At 39.9% G+C, this 12,928-nt stretch overlaps 2 protein-coding genes across 3 annotated transcripts; both read left to right on the top strand.

Moving 5' to 3' along the window:
- Window positions 1–2,907: 2,907 nt before the first annotated feature.
- LOC135940711 (uncharacterized) lies at window positions 2,908–9,208 on the top strand. Of its 2 annotated transcripts, none has more exons than XM_065485712.1 (5): window positions 2,908–4,118; window positions 4,732–4,853; window positions 4,953–5,377; window positions 5,684–5,730; window positions 9,106–9,208. In XM_065485712.1, the coding sequence occupies exons 1-5, from the start codon at window positions 3,563–3,565 to the stop codon at window positions 9,201–9,203; spliced, it is 1,248 nt and encodes a 415-aa protein (XP_065341784.1). In that variant the 5' UTR covers window positions 2,908–3,562; the 3' UTR covers window positions 9,204–9,208. The 2 variants fall into 2 exon arrangements, 1 of the variants encoding a protein (XP_065341784.1); XR_010574912.1 differs by having other exon boundaries at window positions 2,911–4,118; window positions 5,684–8,389; window positions 9,106–9,198.
- Window positions 9,209–9,279: 71 nt separating this feature from the next.
- Window positions 9,280–11,071, top strand: LOC135940712 (dual specificity protein phosphatase 14-like). The gene is made up of 3 exons (XM_065485713.1): window positions 9,280–9,416; window positions 9,799–10,045; window positions 10,204–11,071. The coding sequence occupies exons 1-3, from the start codon at window positions 9,331–9,333 to the stop codon at window positions 10,546–10,548; spliced, it is 678 nt and encodes a 225-aa protein (XP_065341785.1). The 5' UTR covers window positions 9,280–9,330; the 3' UTR covers window positions 10,549–11,071.
- The last annotated feature ends 1,857 nt before the right edge of the window (window positions 11,072–12,928 follow it).

The following is a 12,928-nucleotide window of genomic DNA, read 5'->3' as shown; positions in this document are numbered from 1 at the left end:
CGCAAAAATAATAGTTTGAAAATTTGAAAAACTTAATTATATGAGACTGATTTGAAAGCCATATTTATTTAGTTCAAATAGTGGCTAAAATATTGAAGAAAAAGGTAAAAATTTGTCCAGGAGAAGAAAGGAATTTTAAGCGCAAAAGAAATTTCATTGAAGAAAACTCAGCAGCAAAAATAACACAGCACCGCTGAGACAGAGTTTTACATTTTAGACGCCGCTTTGCTCTTTTCGCTTTCAGCTTCATTGGCCAACACCATCAACAAATCTGTTTTGAGATGCTGGCCTCAGGAAAACATCACAAAAACAACTGTTGGGCCCCGTTCTGGAATTCAGTGATGTCTCGCCGATTAGATTGCGAGCGAAAAAGTGGGTCATGTGCTGGGGTTTTTTCCCCTAAGGTGTGAATAGCTTCTAATCCTCGGCCGGAAATTTATTTACACCCTCAAATCCGATCTTTCTGTCTACTCGTGACAATTTGACCCAAATATCATTGTGAGAATTATTTCAGCATTGGGATTTAAAATAAGCTTTCCGTAAATCAAGACCCTTGACCCGAGAAAGAACGAACTCGCGAATTCGATGAACCGAAAACAGACTATCTCGTCGATCTCTGTCTAATTGGAATTGGGGCAGCAGGAGTTGCCTGACTCTGCGTGGTAGTTTTCGAACACGCGGCGGTGTGATTGCTGCGTCAGACAGATATCATTTTCGAGCTTGGCACAAAACACAATTTTGCGGAGTGGCCTTCGCCGTCACGTAGGCATTCTGTTGACGATTAAAAGGAATGCTTCGTCTTTTCTGACGCTCTTTTCGATACCTTAATTAGCGTTTCACGTGCTTCTGCTACGTTTTGTTTCTTGGTGCAGACCTGCACGTCTCCCCTACGTTCGACACAGCTCACAAAGATAAACGGTTGTAAGAGGAAGCGCAGAGAAATTAAACTAGCGATAAGCGTCAGCCTAGTAAAAGTAGTGTCACTATTTGAAATTTGACTATTCTTATTGAAACATATAGTCTGAATTGTCTAGTAAAAAATTCTTTTCATAACATATGTTTCCCTTACATCGGCTTGGTGGCAAGTTAATTATTTGAATTAAAACTCCCCCAGGTAACATTGCATTATTTTTCTGTAATATTTTTTGTAAGATGTCAATGAAAGCAGACGCCCTCAAAGATTTCATAATTTTTCAGTTCAACTGCTCGTATATTTCAAATTTTTACAATTTTTATGTTCTCATCTAACATTAATTGTTTTAATTATCTATTTCTGGGGAAGGGGAATATTTGTCTGTTGACCTCTTAAAATATTTCAATATGTAGCAGTTTTTCTCAACCAAATGAAATTAGAATGATTTAAGGAATTTGTTTAAAATCCTTGGTTGCAAAATTCTTTCGACCTTTATGCGAGGACGAGAGTACAGATGCGTTACAGCAAAAAGCAAAAGTGCGCAGTTCTTTAATGTGTGCTAGTATTTATCACCCATTCTAACAGCTTTAATTTTCGCAAGTGCTTGTGTGACAGCCTGTTAAAAAGCGGCGTGTCTCGAATCTAATTTTGTTTGTACGAATAACGCTGGAGTGATTCACAATTCAAATGACTTGGGCCGAAGAGGTGCCTTTGCCGAAATGTATTTTTGTCCGTGGAGGTGTTTTTGCGTGGCAATAATAAAAATTTGGCAAATCTCTCGGTCGGCGAGAGGGCGGTCGGGTTGCGCAGGAGTTTCTCGGTCGGGTCACGTGCTCCGCATTGCTGGCTATGCAAATTGAGAATAACAGTGTGCAATTAGCACCTCGCTGCCCGGCGTTTCCTCCACAATGGGACGGCAACAATATAATTTGAGCGGCTCAAATCGTAAAACGTTAGTCAGCCACTCAGTCAGCCAGTCGGGTCTGACTTTGCTAAGAATAGAGTCGTCTCCTTTCAACCGATATTGCCATTTTGAAACCTTCGAAAATAGCAAGGGTGCTGTTTACCGTTTGTCTCGTGCAGCTAGGTCCATTCTTATCTTACTCTCACACAAACGAGTTTTGTAGTCATTTCCTCTCTGCATGTCTTGCCAAAGAGTGGAATGTACAATAAGAGGAAAATCCGCGTTTTGAGCAATTTTCGTCTCTTTATAAATATGGATCAACAAGTTTATCTCTTCTGTTCACTTTTATTTATTTTTAATTGTATTATGAATTGCAATTGTAGTAGACTACCAGATTCGAGTCTTTAACATTCCCCCACGTCCGAGAAAATGGTTTAATTAATTTGATTCTTCATTAAAAATATTTAGGTGCTCTACTTAAGTTAATTGCATAATATACATAAACGAAAAAAGCAAATTTATGAAACGAATTTTAGTCTAAAGGTGTGAACATTTCAACAAGGTGTTGTTGGGTTGCGCGAAAATGAACTATTCATTAACAAAGCGGCTTTCATCCTTCGCAGGATTTACAACAGGCAGCTAAGTAAAGAATCTCGTTTTCTGCAGCAGCAAAAGCCCTCTCATAACTCAAAAGCAGTTGAAAAACGTTTCTGCTCGTAATAATAGAGTGCAAAGACGCGCCTCTCGTTGCGCCACACTGGCCGCTCTGAGTGAGTTGCGAGTGTAATGAAGTAAATTAGAGACCTACCTCTATCTCCTCGCAGTTAAGAGCTAGAGTGCAAAGTGGATTTTTTGCTCGCGAAACAAGCCTGCTGGTGGCGCAATTTTAAGAAAAATAGCTGGTTGCCTAACGAGTGAGGCGCGAATCCCGAACACCGCGCTGCCAAAATCAGCGTGAGTCCATGAGTCAGTGTGCGCCAGATTGGATTTATGCGTGGCGCTGTTGAAAAATAGAAATTTAAGTGGTACACACACACACACACACACACACACACACACACACACACACACACACACACACACACACACACACACACTGAATTGGCTGAGTGATTTCTTTTCGCAATCGAGTTCTTTTGCAACTGCGCGGCGCCGGTGCCGAAAACCTCCTGGCGGACTTAATGCGCCTCGCGCTTCTATCTAGTTTACTCTCATGTCAGTAATACGATGTGCTTGAATCTTTGAAGATATTCAAAGTTGTTGTTGTTTTGCTTCGAAATTCTGACAGTTCCATCTAATAAAATTATTTTTTTGTTGTTCAAGAATTAATACTTGTAAATACAACAAAAATTATTGATCATGCGCGCACCTTAATTTTCTCGTATACTATGTATACAATTATTATTGGTATGTATTGAAATATATATGTTAAAAGTATTCTGAAAGTTAATTTGATATGTCCTCAGTTTTCTATATCAAAAACGTGGACATCTGTTGCTATAGATTTAGAGGCGTGCAAAAATATTTCTCCAGCGTGTTGGCATCCCTGACCACAGCTGTAGGATGCAGGTCTAGACATGTCAAAACATGTAAGTGTGTGAAATAAGTGATAAAATTCGTAATTGTATCAGCAGTACGGAATTCACGAAGTGGAGAAGAGTGGTATTCATTTACTAGATCAAGGACTGCACTCTGGAGCTAGAGAAGAATGTCTGAATCGCTGACAAGCAACAATACCGTGGGAAATGACTCCGTCAGATTGTGCTCGTCGTGTAATAGCCGGCGCCGACGAATCGATAATCGCGAAAATGAAATGCGTCTTCAGAGAAGGAAGCGACGATGAAAAAGTTAAGTTTTCGCGACCTTTCATTGAGACAGAATTAAATAAGAGTGAGAAGCAAATGAGACAAATAGCTTCTAACAAATCCAATATTAGATCTGCAAGGCTGTTGAAGAAAAGTGAAGAGAGCCTGAAAGAACATAAATATCACCTCACCTTGAAGACACTGAACCAAGCACTTGCTTTTGCAAAGGAAAAGGAAATAATCAAGAAAATCGAATCTCAAAGACAGCATGTTCTTGCAACGTCAGGACTGAACAGCGAGATTAATTTAAAAACTGGTGACACTTGGGACTACACAGAGGAAAAAGAACGGAAAAATTGTTTAAAGTGGACGTCCGAGATGCCAAAGTTATTAATGGGTAAGAACAGAGAAATCGGTGCATTTAGTGCTGCAGTAGAGCTTCAATACAACGAGGAATTTGGAAGGCACCTCATTGCGTTGCAACCTATTTCACCAGGTAAACGAATTAAAAACCTGATTCCTCTCATTTTAATTGACTTAAGGAACACCGAGTGATTAACGACAATTCTACTTTCATTGAAAATTGTATATATCAGTTGTTTGTAACCACTCATTAATTAAGAAAAATAAAAATTATTAATAGAAAATATAATTACATGGGCTTGTTTGCTTTTTAAGTAATACTAAAAGCCACAGGTAGAAAAGAAGATTTGATTTTATAGAAATATTTATTTTTTTAAATTACGCGAAAAATTAAGTTTTTTATTAATTGCTTTGAGCAAAAACGTATAAGTTGTAGTTTTTTCTTTTGTTTTTCTTGTAGTTTTATTTCAGGCTCACTATCTTGTATTTTTAAAATGATTTACAATGTATGACACAGTCTAAATAAACTATACAAATGCCAAATTTTTATTTTTTAAGCAATATTATTGTTAAGAAAAAATTTTGAATGCCTAATTTTGCAAAAAAAAAAATCAAGTCAATTTAGAGAACAAATGATAAATGAAGCCACAAAATCAATTTTCTTGTTAACAGCAATATTTAAACATGACATGCAAAATACATTAATCATCTACAGTGGCCGAAAATGATGAATCAATTTTTGGCAGGGTGCGTAATTGGCGTCGAGCTGCCGTTCGCCAACGTTCTTCATTCGTCCTGCAAGTACACTCACTGTTCGCAATGCCTAGCGAAAGCTCATTTTCTGATTCCCTGCCAAAATTGCGCACAGGTAAATGTTAGCAGAGAGCGTTCCGTCGTTTCGCGTGTCAATCACTGCCCCACTCATTCACACCGCTAATCGGTAACATAATTAATTCACTGCCACCAGGCTATGTACTGCAGCGAGTCGTGCCGCGCGGCGGCCTGGTCTGAACACCACGCGGTCGAGTGCCAAATCGCTGGCCAGCTTCGGACAGCTGGATTGTCTCCGGTGGATGTGCTCGCTGTCAGGGTGCTTAGCCTCTCCAAGCCAGACGAAATACTGCGCTGCCAAGCTGGCGGCAAACGCAATTCACGTTGTGCCGGCTTTAGTTCCACAGGACGATTTGAGTCTGACAGCCTGCACGCGTTTATGCACATACACTGCAACCCGCAAGGCTGGACTTTTGAGGAAACGCTGAGGCAGCTCGTCACGGCTCTAGTCATCTTACGCGTTTACGGCTTGGACAGGCACCCCCAATCGATTCAGCTCGCGGCTTTTGTACTGCGGAATTTGCAGAGCATTCCACAGAATTCGCACGAAATTGCTGAAAGGTATTATCAATAGACTTTGAAATACCCTCTGATCAATAGCTTTTTTCCTGTCAAATAAAAACGATTGACCATTTATTTCTTGTAGACTCCAATAGAGCAATTTATTTCTTTTGAAAGCTGATTTTTATTTATGTTAGACAAATAACCATCAGAAAAATTTGCAACTAAAGTAAATGAATCATAATTGATGCGCCACAAATCGGTAAAAAAATAGTCAATTACTTTCCGAAACAAAGTTGTTTAAAAAATTAATTATTCCAAATTAATAAGAACATAATTTCTTAATTCTTTAACTTTTCTGTGCAGGTGCAATTGCAATGGAGAAAAACTGTCGGACCACGGTATCGCACTAGGTATGTTCTCAGCTTTTTCCCTCGTTAACCATTCCTGCGATCAAAACGTTGCGAAGCAAAATATCGGTCGGCACTCCATCATGCGTTCAATATCGCTGATAAAAAAGGGCGATCAGATTGTTGACTCCTACGGCCCGCACTTCATTGCAGAATCTTTCGAAACGAGAAACAAAATTCTGTACTCTCAATTTCGGTTTAAATGCAATTGTGAAGCCTGCGAGAGGAATTGGCCGACGCAGAGAAATCTGCCTTGGTCCCTGCCATTCGAATTCGGGGAAGAAATCAGGGAGGCTGTGAGGAAGTACCTGGAGAAGAGTGAAGTGCAGCGAGAGTGGGTGGAATTCTTGGAGCGAGCAGTCGAGATGATATATAAAAAGGGCAAGCGAATGTGTCAGCTCTACTTTGTATTGCAACAAATGTTAAAGATATTGTATGCGTCTTCCAATATTGTTGTTTGTCGGAGAGATATGAATATATGAAGATGACAGGTGAAGTTTGATTGAAAATGAATTGAAACAAATGAGATAAATGTGCTAAGGAAAAACAATCACAGTCGCAGATATAAATGAGGAAATCTTTATCAAAAGTAGCAAATTTATGCTTTTTGCTAATGAAAACAAGTACTTTTCATGCTAGTCTGCACTTTAATGAAAAATGTTTTATTGTGATGATTTTATATTGAAGCAAAATTGTTAAATGGATAGGAATTTTTTTATTAATTGATATGGTTTATTCTTTTTATGCAATTGTAATTACCCAATTTTCTTTGAAATTTTCTAACAGAATAAAATTAACAAGTATACAACAAAAACTGAATTCAGCATTTTAGATTGTTTAGGCAAAACCGTTTATTTTGACTTGAAAGAATCTCAAAGTACACACATGACGCCAGGATTTCGCAGTGGCATCTCTCGAGATGATTTGTGTCTGGCCGCTGACACTAACCATCCGTCGCTAGCACATTATGCAAGAAATGAGATCCGCCTTGAAGGAGCGTGCTGCTGCAGTGGCGGGGCACTTTGGGGGAGAAAAATTAGTGCGTCTGGAAGAGATAAACACCAGCGAGTGACAGAGAGGCCTTCGCAGCCATTTGGCCGGCACTTCTCGCGCATTTCCCCGCACCCAACAGCAGCAAAAACACATTGTGGCTGCTCTTATTTATAAAATTAGTCGCCGCTTTAAACACTGCGCAAAAATAGAGAGAGAGAGAGCAGGAATTTCTTTTCTCGTCGACGTTCCTCACTTGAGTTGACAAATTCCTTTCGAACTGAGAGAACCGCGAAGCCGATATCTAGCGCGCACGAGACAAAGCAAATTTCTCCTTGTTTCAATTTGCGTGCAAGCGGCAAAAATTAATTTGCTATCACGTCGCAAGCTTTAATTACAAACACATTTCTGTGGTCGTTGACTCTTTGCTCGCACTCAAGGACCGAATGAGCACCAGCGTAGTTTGCTGTAGTATTTTTTATGTGCTCTGGATTAAACGAGCTCCTTTCGAGTTTCACACAAGCGGCGCCGTGGGATGTCGCGACTTAATTTACTATTTAAATTACCATCGTAAATTGCGAATCCTTGTTATTTATCCGCTTCTCTCACTCTCAGCAAAAACGACGTAGGGGACGCTTTGAGAGCTCCATTGAGTTACATGGTGAGAAGAAAAAGTGGCTGTATATCATGTGGCTTTTTGCGGATTAATATAACGGACGCACGCGCGTGTGCTGGTTTTAGTATCGTCTGGGAGGCTTTTGATTTGTGGAAGTTAATAAAATTAAAAAAGTAAAAAATATGAGGCGGGTGAATAAATTGCCGATAAATCAGCATGACGAAGTTAAAATTAAATTATAAAATAGCTAAAGAATTTTTCTTAGTTTATTGACATCAAAGAAAATTAAGTTTTTATAGTACTTTCAGAGTGTGGGAATCGCTTGCCATTTCGCCGACTGAGATGCATAAACAAATTAATTATTTAAGACAGGTATTTACTATATATAAAGATTTTAAATTGTTAACATTAATTTTTCCATCAAATAAAAACAGTGCAGCACAACCTTCGCGTTTTTTCAATGAAACAATTAATTTACCTGGCAGACTTTCGCCCCCATCCCATAAAACTAACTTTTGGATGCGTCGAGCAAGCCACTATAATTCATTTTTAATATCGCATGTTGGTGGCCAATTCCAGCGTATAACCAATAGCATTTAACAACTTTTACGGCTTTTCCCTGCGTGCGTGTCCTCTCTTTATGTCACGAATACCAGATCCAACCGTGGGTGTTTACAAGAGAGTCTCCCTGGCCCTGGCAAGTAGTACACACGGAACCGCAAAGAGTCGGGAGCAGAGCTGCGTCGACATTCTCACGTGATGGTACGAACGCATCGAATACATTTCAGGAGAATGTAAAAATGCCCTGCTCGTGCAATTATTACAAGTCGAAATTGGTCTTCTTTGCGGCGTGCATATTCAAATTGGTGCTGATCAACTGCGTGTGCCTCTACACGTGTCACTTATTGAACATCGCGCCCCAGCAGGACGAGAATTTCGACAATGGAGGCTCACTGGTGCTGTTCTTCGCGTATTTGACTTATTTAATTTTGGTCACCACCCTGATTGAGAGCATCGTCAATATTGTCCTGCCCACTGAGTGTTCTTGTTACAGAGGTAATTATTTTGTAGTTGTAGCGGATACGGAGCCGAGCACAAAAGTATCGAGAGTTTAATTGCAACGTACCCGTATCAAGCGGGTAAATTCTTGCTCTAATTTAAGTCTTTTAAAATCAGATAATAATTCAAACCACATTAATTTGTCAATTATTGCGTGGATTGCTGAGAATCTTAATCTTTAAAGTTCAAATAGAGATTGTTGTTTAGAATTGCGAATTTAATTTTATTAAAGATCATCCTAGTGTCCTACTGGAATAATATAAGTTATTAAATCAAGCATCCGAGTTCGATTTCATCCCTCACTCCCTGAAAAGTCATTTAAATCGTTCAAAAGTTCATGCAAAAGTTTTGCAAGAAAAGATCACGTAAAGTTAATGATTAAATTAATCATTTTTAAGCTATAAAAATGCTTGTGTATTAAATAGAAACTATAATTATAGCATAAATGAAAGTAAAAACAGCCTTATTCCACTGAAATCTCACATTTTAAATTTTAATAACTGTTGTGTGGCTTGTTTTGAAAACAACCCAAGGACTTTCCCATCACACATTAAATTAATTAACAGCCACCAAATGCGTGGTCTGCACGTAAAACACGCTTGATTTTCAGGCACATTTGCAGCGAAAACAAAATTCCAGGGTGGAATGAACGGCTAGAGTGTGTGTCGGAGATAATTAAGAATAATGACGAGTAAATCGTGTGTGCGGAACAGGTGTCCCGCGGCTGGAGTACCCCGCCGAATTCTTGGCCCAGTTGCAAGCCTTGGGCGCCAACGACTCGATGTCGCCGCATGCGCGCCGCCTCGGCTGAGCCACCGCATCCTCTTGGTCCAGCCGATTGTCCCTCGCAGCTTCAGTCACAACACGAATCGCTCTCGGTGTAGACGTGCTCCCTTTCTGCGGCTGAATTTGCTTTCTGCGCGGCACATTGGTTCAACATGAAGATTATCCTGGGAAACAGGATTGACAACAACATCAGGGATCCTCTCGATGCTGTCGAGGTCCAAGATGACGACAAAGAAAAGTGAGCGATTGTTTTTTTTTAGATGAACTTCTCTTTTTGGTAAAGATTCCTAACTGTTCCTTCCCTATGAATCGGTTTGTAAACACCTCTCTGCTTGATGCAATGCAGATATTCCTCTTGAACTTGGTGCTTGGGTTTGAGATTAGCAGAGCTTTTCGGTCTTGGCGGTGAGGGGTATGCAAGAAGAAAAATAAACATAGCGAAAACGAGTGATTAGCGCACGAGCAAGACTCGTCGTGAGCCGAAATAGTTACAAAACGACGTAGTGTTTACGACGGTTCAACAATAACGGAACTCGTTTTGCGTAGCCGATTCTATAAAAACCAGCTCCCTCAACATTGGTAGACTTGAACTCAAAGAGCAATCCTGATCTGTCCATTAGCGGAAACCTAAACAAGCCATCCGTGGTACCTAACTCGGCCATCGCCCAAGTGACGCCCTGGCTGTACCTTTGCGGCGCCAACGCTGTCAGACTGCAGAGCTTAAACGCTCTAAGGATCACCTGCATTGTGAATGCAACTGTGGAATTGCCCCTTCTGCCTTTGGATGGAATTGAGGTGCTCAGGGTCGGAGTAGTTGATTCTCCTGGGGTTGACCTCAGTGCCTATTTTGACAGCATTGCCGACAAGGTGGGTTGCATTTTCACCTTAACAAAAATTGTCAGGGCTACAGACGTGTGTTTAAGATTTTTAACGCCTTCTATAATTTCATTGATTATAACAAGATGTTGCAATTTTGTTTTAGATAATTGAGACCAAACTGAATCCCAATATTTTTATCGTTGCAGGTTGAAGAAGCGAGGGAAAAAGGTGGCTGCGTGCTTGTCCACTGCACGGCCGGAGTGAGCCGAAGTGCATCGCTGTGCCTGGCCTACCTGATGAAGTACCAGCACATGCCACTGCGAAAAGCGTTCGCCCACTTACGAAATGTTCGACCAGCTGTCCGTCCCAACTCTGGCTTCTTCCGCCAACTTATCGACCTCGAGTTGCGGCTATTTGGCCGTGAATCCGTGTCCATGGTGTTTAATGAGGCGGCAGGCACGCAGATCCCAGACGTTTACGAGGTCGACTACCAAAAAATGGTGTGGTTCCAGAGGAACTATCGCAACGTGTCACTCGCCAGGAACTGCTAGTTGCGAAGGCCGTGGGATTGGTGTGAGGGCACAATTCGTCTGTAAGCTACTTGATATCCATATGAGCCGACCTGAATATTAGCTTTTCACGGATCCGGCAACGGAGCAATGTTAAAAATTATGAATGCCAAGAAGACTTTCAAAAGGTTAATTTTTTGATAAATTCCTATTGTAATACGAAGACCACGATTTTGATCAATGCACAAGCCTCCTTCAGCATGAAAATTACAGACACAACTGACCAAACTTGATCTTTGAGTCAGGTCGGCCGCTTTTTGTCAATAAGTATTTTTTGTTTGATCTCTTTTTACTCATTTGCGTTGCTATTTTGCGTACATCGCCTGTCAACGTTCTCTTTGTGCGCAATAAGATTTCTCTTTTTTCCATTCCATGCTACATTGTATATTTTACATTTTATCAATGTCTTTACTCTAAAGTGTTTCTGCATGTGTGTGCTCTTATTACAAGAATTCTGTATTTATTTTCTACGTCGAATAAATCGCTAATGTTTAATATGATAACATTCAAAATTGTTTCTTTCCGTAAAATTCTTTTTCCAGAAAATACAACAATTTTTCATAGTCGTGACACGAAATTTATTAATATTTTAGAAACGAAAAATAGCAATTTAATTCAGACCACAATGAACATGATACACATTCACCTGTTTAAGTGAATTTTTACTTATAGATCGATCGCAATTGGAAACAAATTATTTTTTGTTAAACATTCAAGTCCCTTCGTACCATTGAATGTCACTTTCGAATTTGAAGCGTATAGCGAGGCACTATTTGGCCAGCTGGTGCGTCGTCCCCTTGCGAAAAATAGTGACTGTGCAAATAAACACGCGCCGCAGTCAGGAGGGTTTGGTGACAAAAGGAGCAATCTGTGGCGGCGGGCAATGCCATTAAATCGAAGGGAGACGAGCGAAACAGCGAGCCAGTCACTTAAAACGCAACCCATTGACGTCAGACAATCGAATTCCGCTCGCGTTTTCACTGGTTTGTTTTTATACAGTATTTCGATTTAAAACCAAAGTAGATTGGATCGTTCCGCCCTCTGTTGTTCCACGTGGCCAGCTACCACCCTAAAGATTTTGTTCCGCACCGGGACGAACGCGATTGATGTACTTCTTTGTGGTACACAATCTTTTTGTCTTAATTCTTGCTTTCAACTTTCGGCAAGCGCATTTATTTTTAAATCGGCTAATGAACAAGTGAGTGGTATTTGTTTTGTTTCAGCCATCCTGTTTGTCACGAGAAATAATTCAAAATCGACAGACAGTGTTTTTCTGTTTTGAGAAGGAACCATCTTATGCGGAGATTTCTATACTTCCAATGCGAGTACTTCCTCTAGCACAATCAATTATTTATAACTTTGTAATTTATTTAGTCTGCTTGAATGAGAAAATCGACAATTTTACCACGCAAATTATTTATTAAGGTTTGACTTGCTAAAAAGTTAACCAATTTATAAATTATCTAGGATTGCTTGCATGAAAAAAATCAAATTCTTGTTTTCCTGAAATGATATGTTCATAAAAATCCATAATATCATATAATTTTTCAAAATAGAATATACGTGTTCTTAAATTAAAAGATAAATGTGAAGCTCGACCAAGTTTTTTACCTATTTTGCAAAGAAATCATGGTCAAATTTTCCTATTGGCAGCAAAATTTATGAACTGCACCTAAAAAAAAATCTGGTGAGCCTACTTTGCTAACACGAAACAGTCCAGCGTTTTAGTCTTAAGTATTCCACTTATTTGAGTGCTTAACATAACCATTTTCCTAAAAGCATTGCTTGCGATTGCGTTAATTGGTCGTTGACCCAAATTCCAGAGTGGCCAACTGGGCGCCGATCAGCAGGAAAATAGTGATAAATAAGATGATTTCAGCCGTTGTGGAATGCAGTGACTAGAGGCTAAAGTAAGAAAATTTCAGCGCAGTTTGAACGGGAAGCGTGCCTATTTTGGCACCATTCCAGCTGCAGATCCATCACGAATTCCAAGCTTGCCCGCAAGAATGATGCTTTGCTCAAGAGTTGCGAGATGCAAATTGGTGTGCGACGCGAGATATATTCAACACATCGTTAGTCACTTTCTGACTGCAATTTGTGCAGCTCTGCAAGAATTTTAATTAACGGTTTGAGCGATCTTTATTCTAAATTGATATCGGGTCAGTCCGATTCCTACAGAATCAGGGCTAGAGGCGGCCCTTGTAACCCATGTACTATAATAATGACATCTAATTGCATGGTACACTCACTAAACTATATAATTAAGTAGTCCAGAATTTAAACTAAATCGATTATAAACATTTGAGAGTAACATACTAAATATAACGTTTACATCCCAACTAGCTGAAAAATGAGAAAGGCC

This window comes from Cloeon dipterum, chromosome 3 (assembly GCF_949628265.1).
Source record: "Cloeon dipterum chromosome 3, ieCloDipt1.1, whole genome shotgun sequence".
Taxonomy (NCBI): Eukaryota; Metazoa; Arthropoda; class Insecta; order Ephemeroptera; family Baetidae; genus Cloeon; species Cloeon dipterum.
Note: the sequence above shows the minus strand (reverse complement) of the source record. Positions and strands in the feature narration are given on the sequence as shown.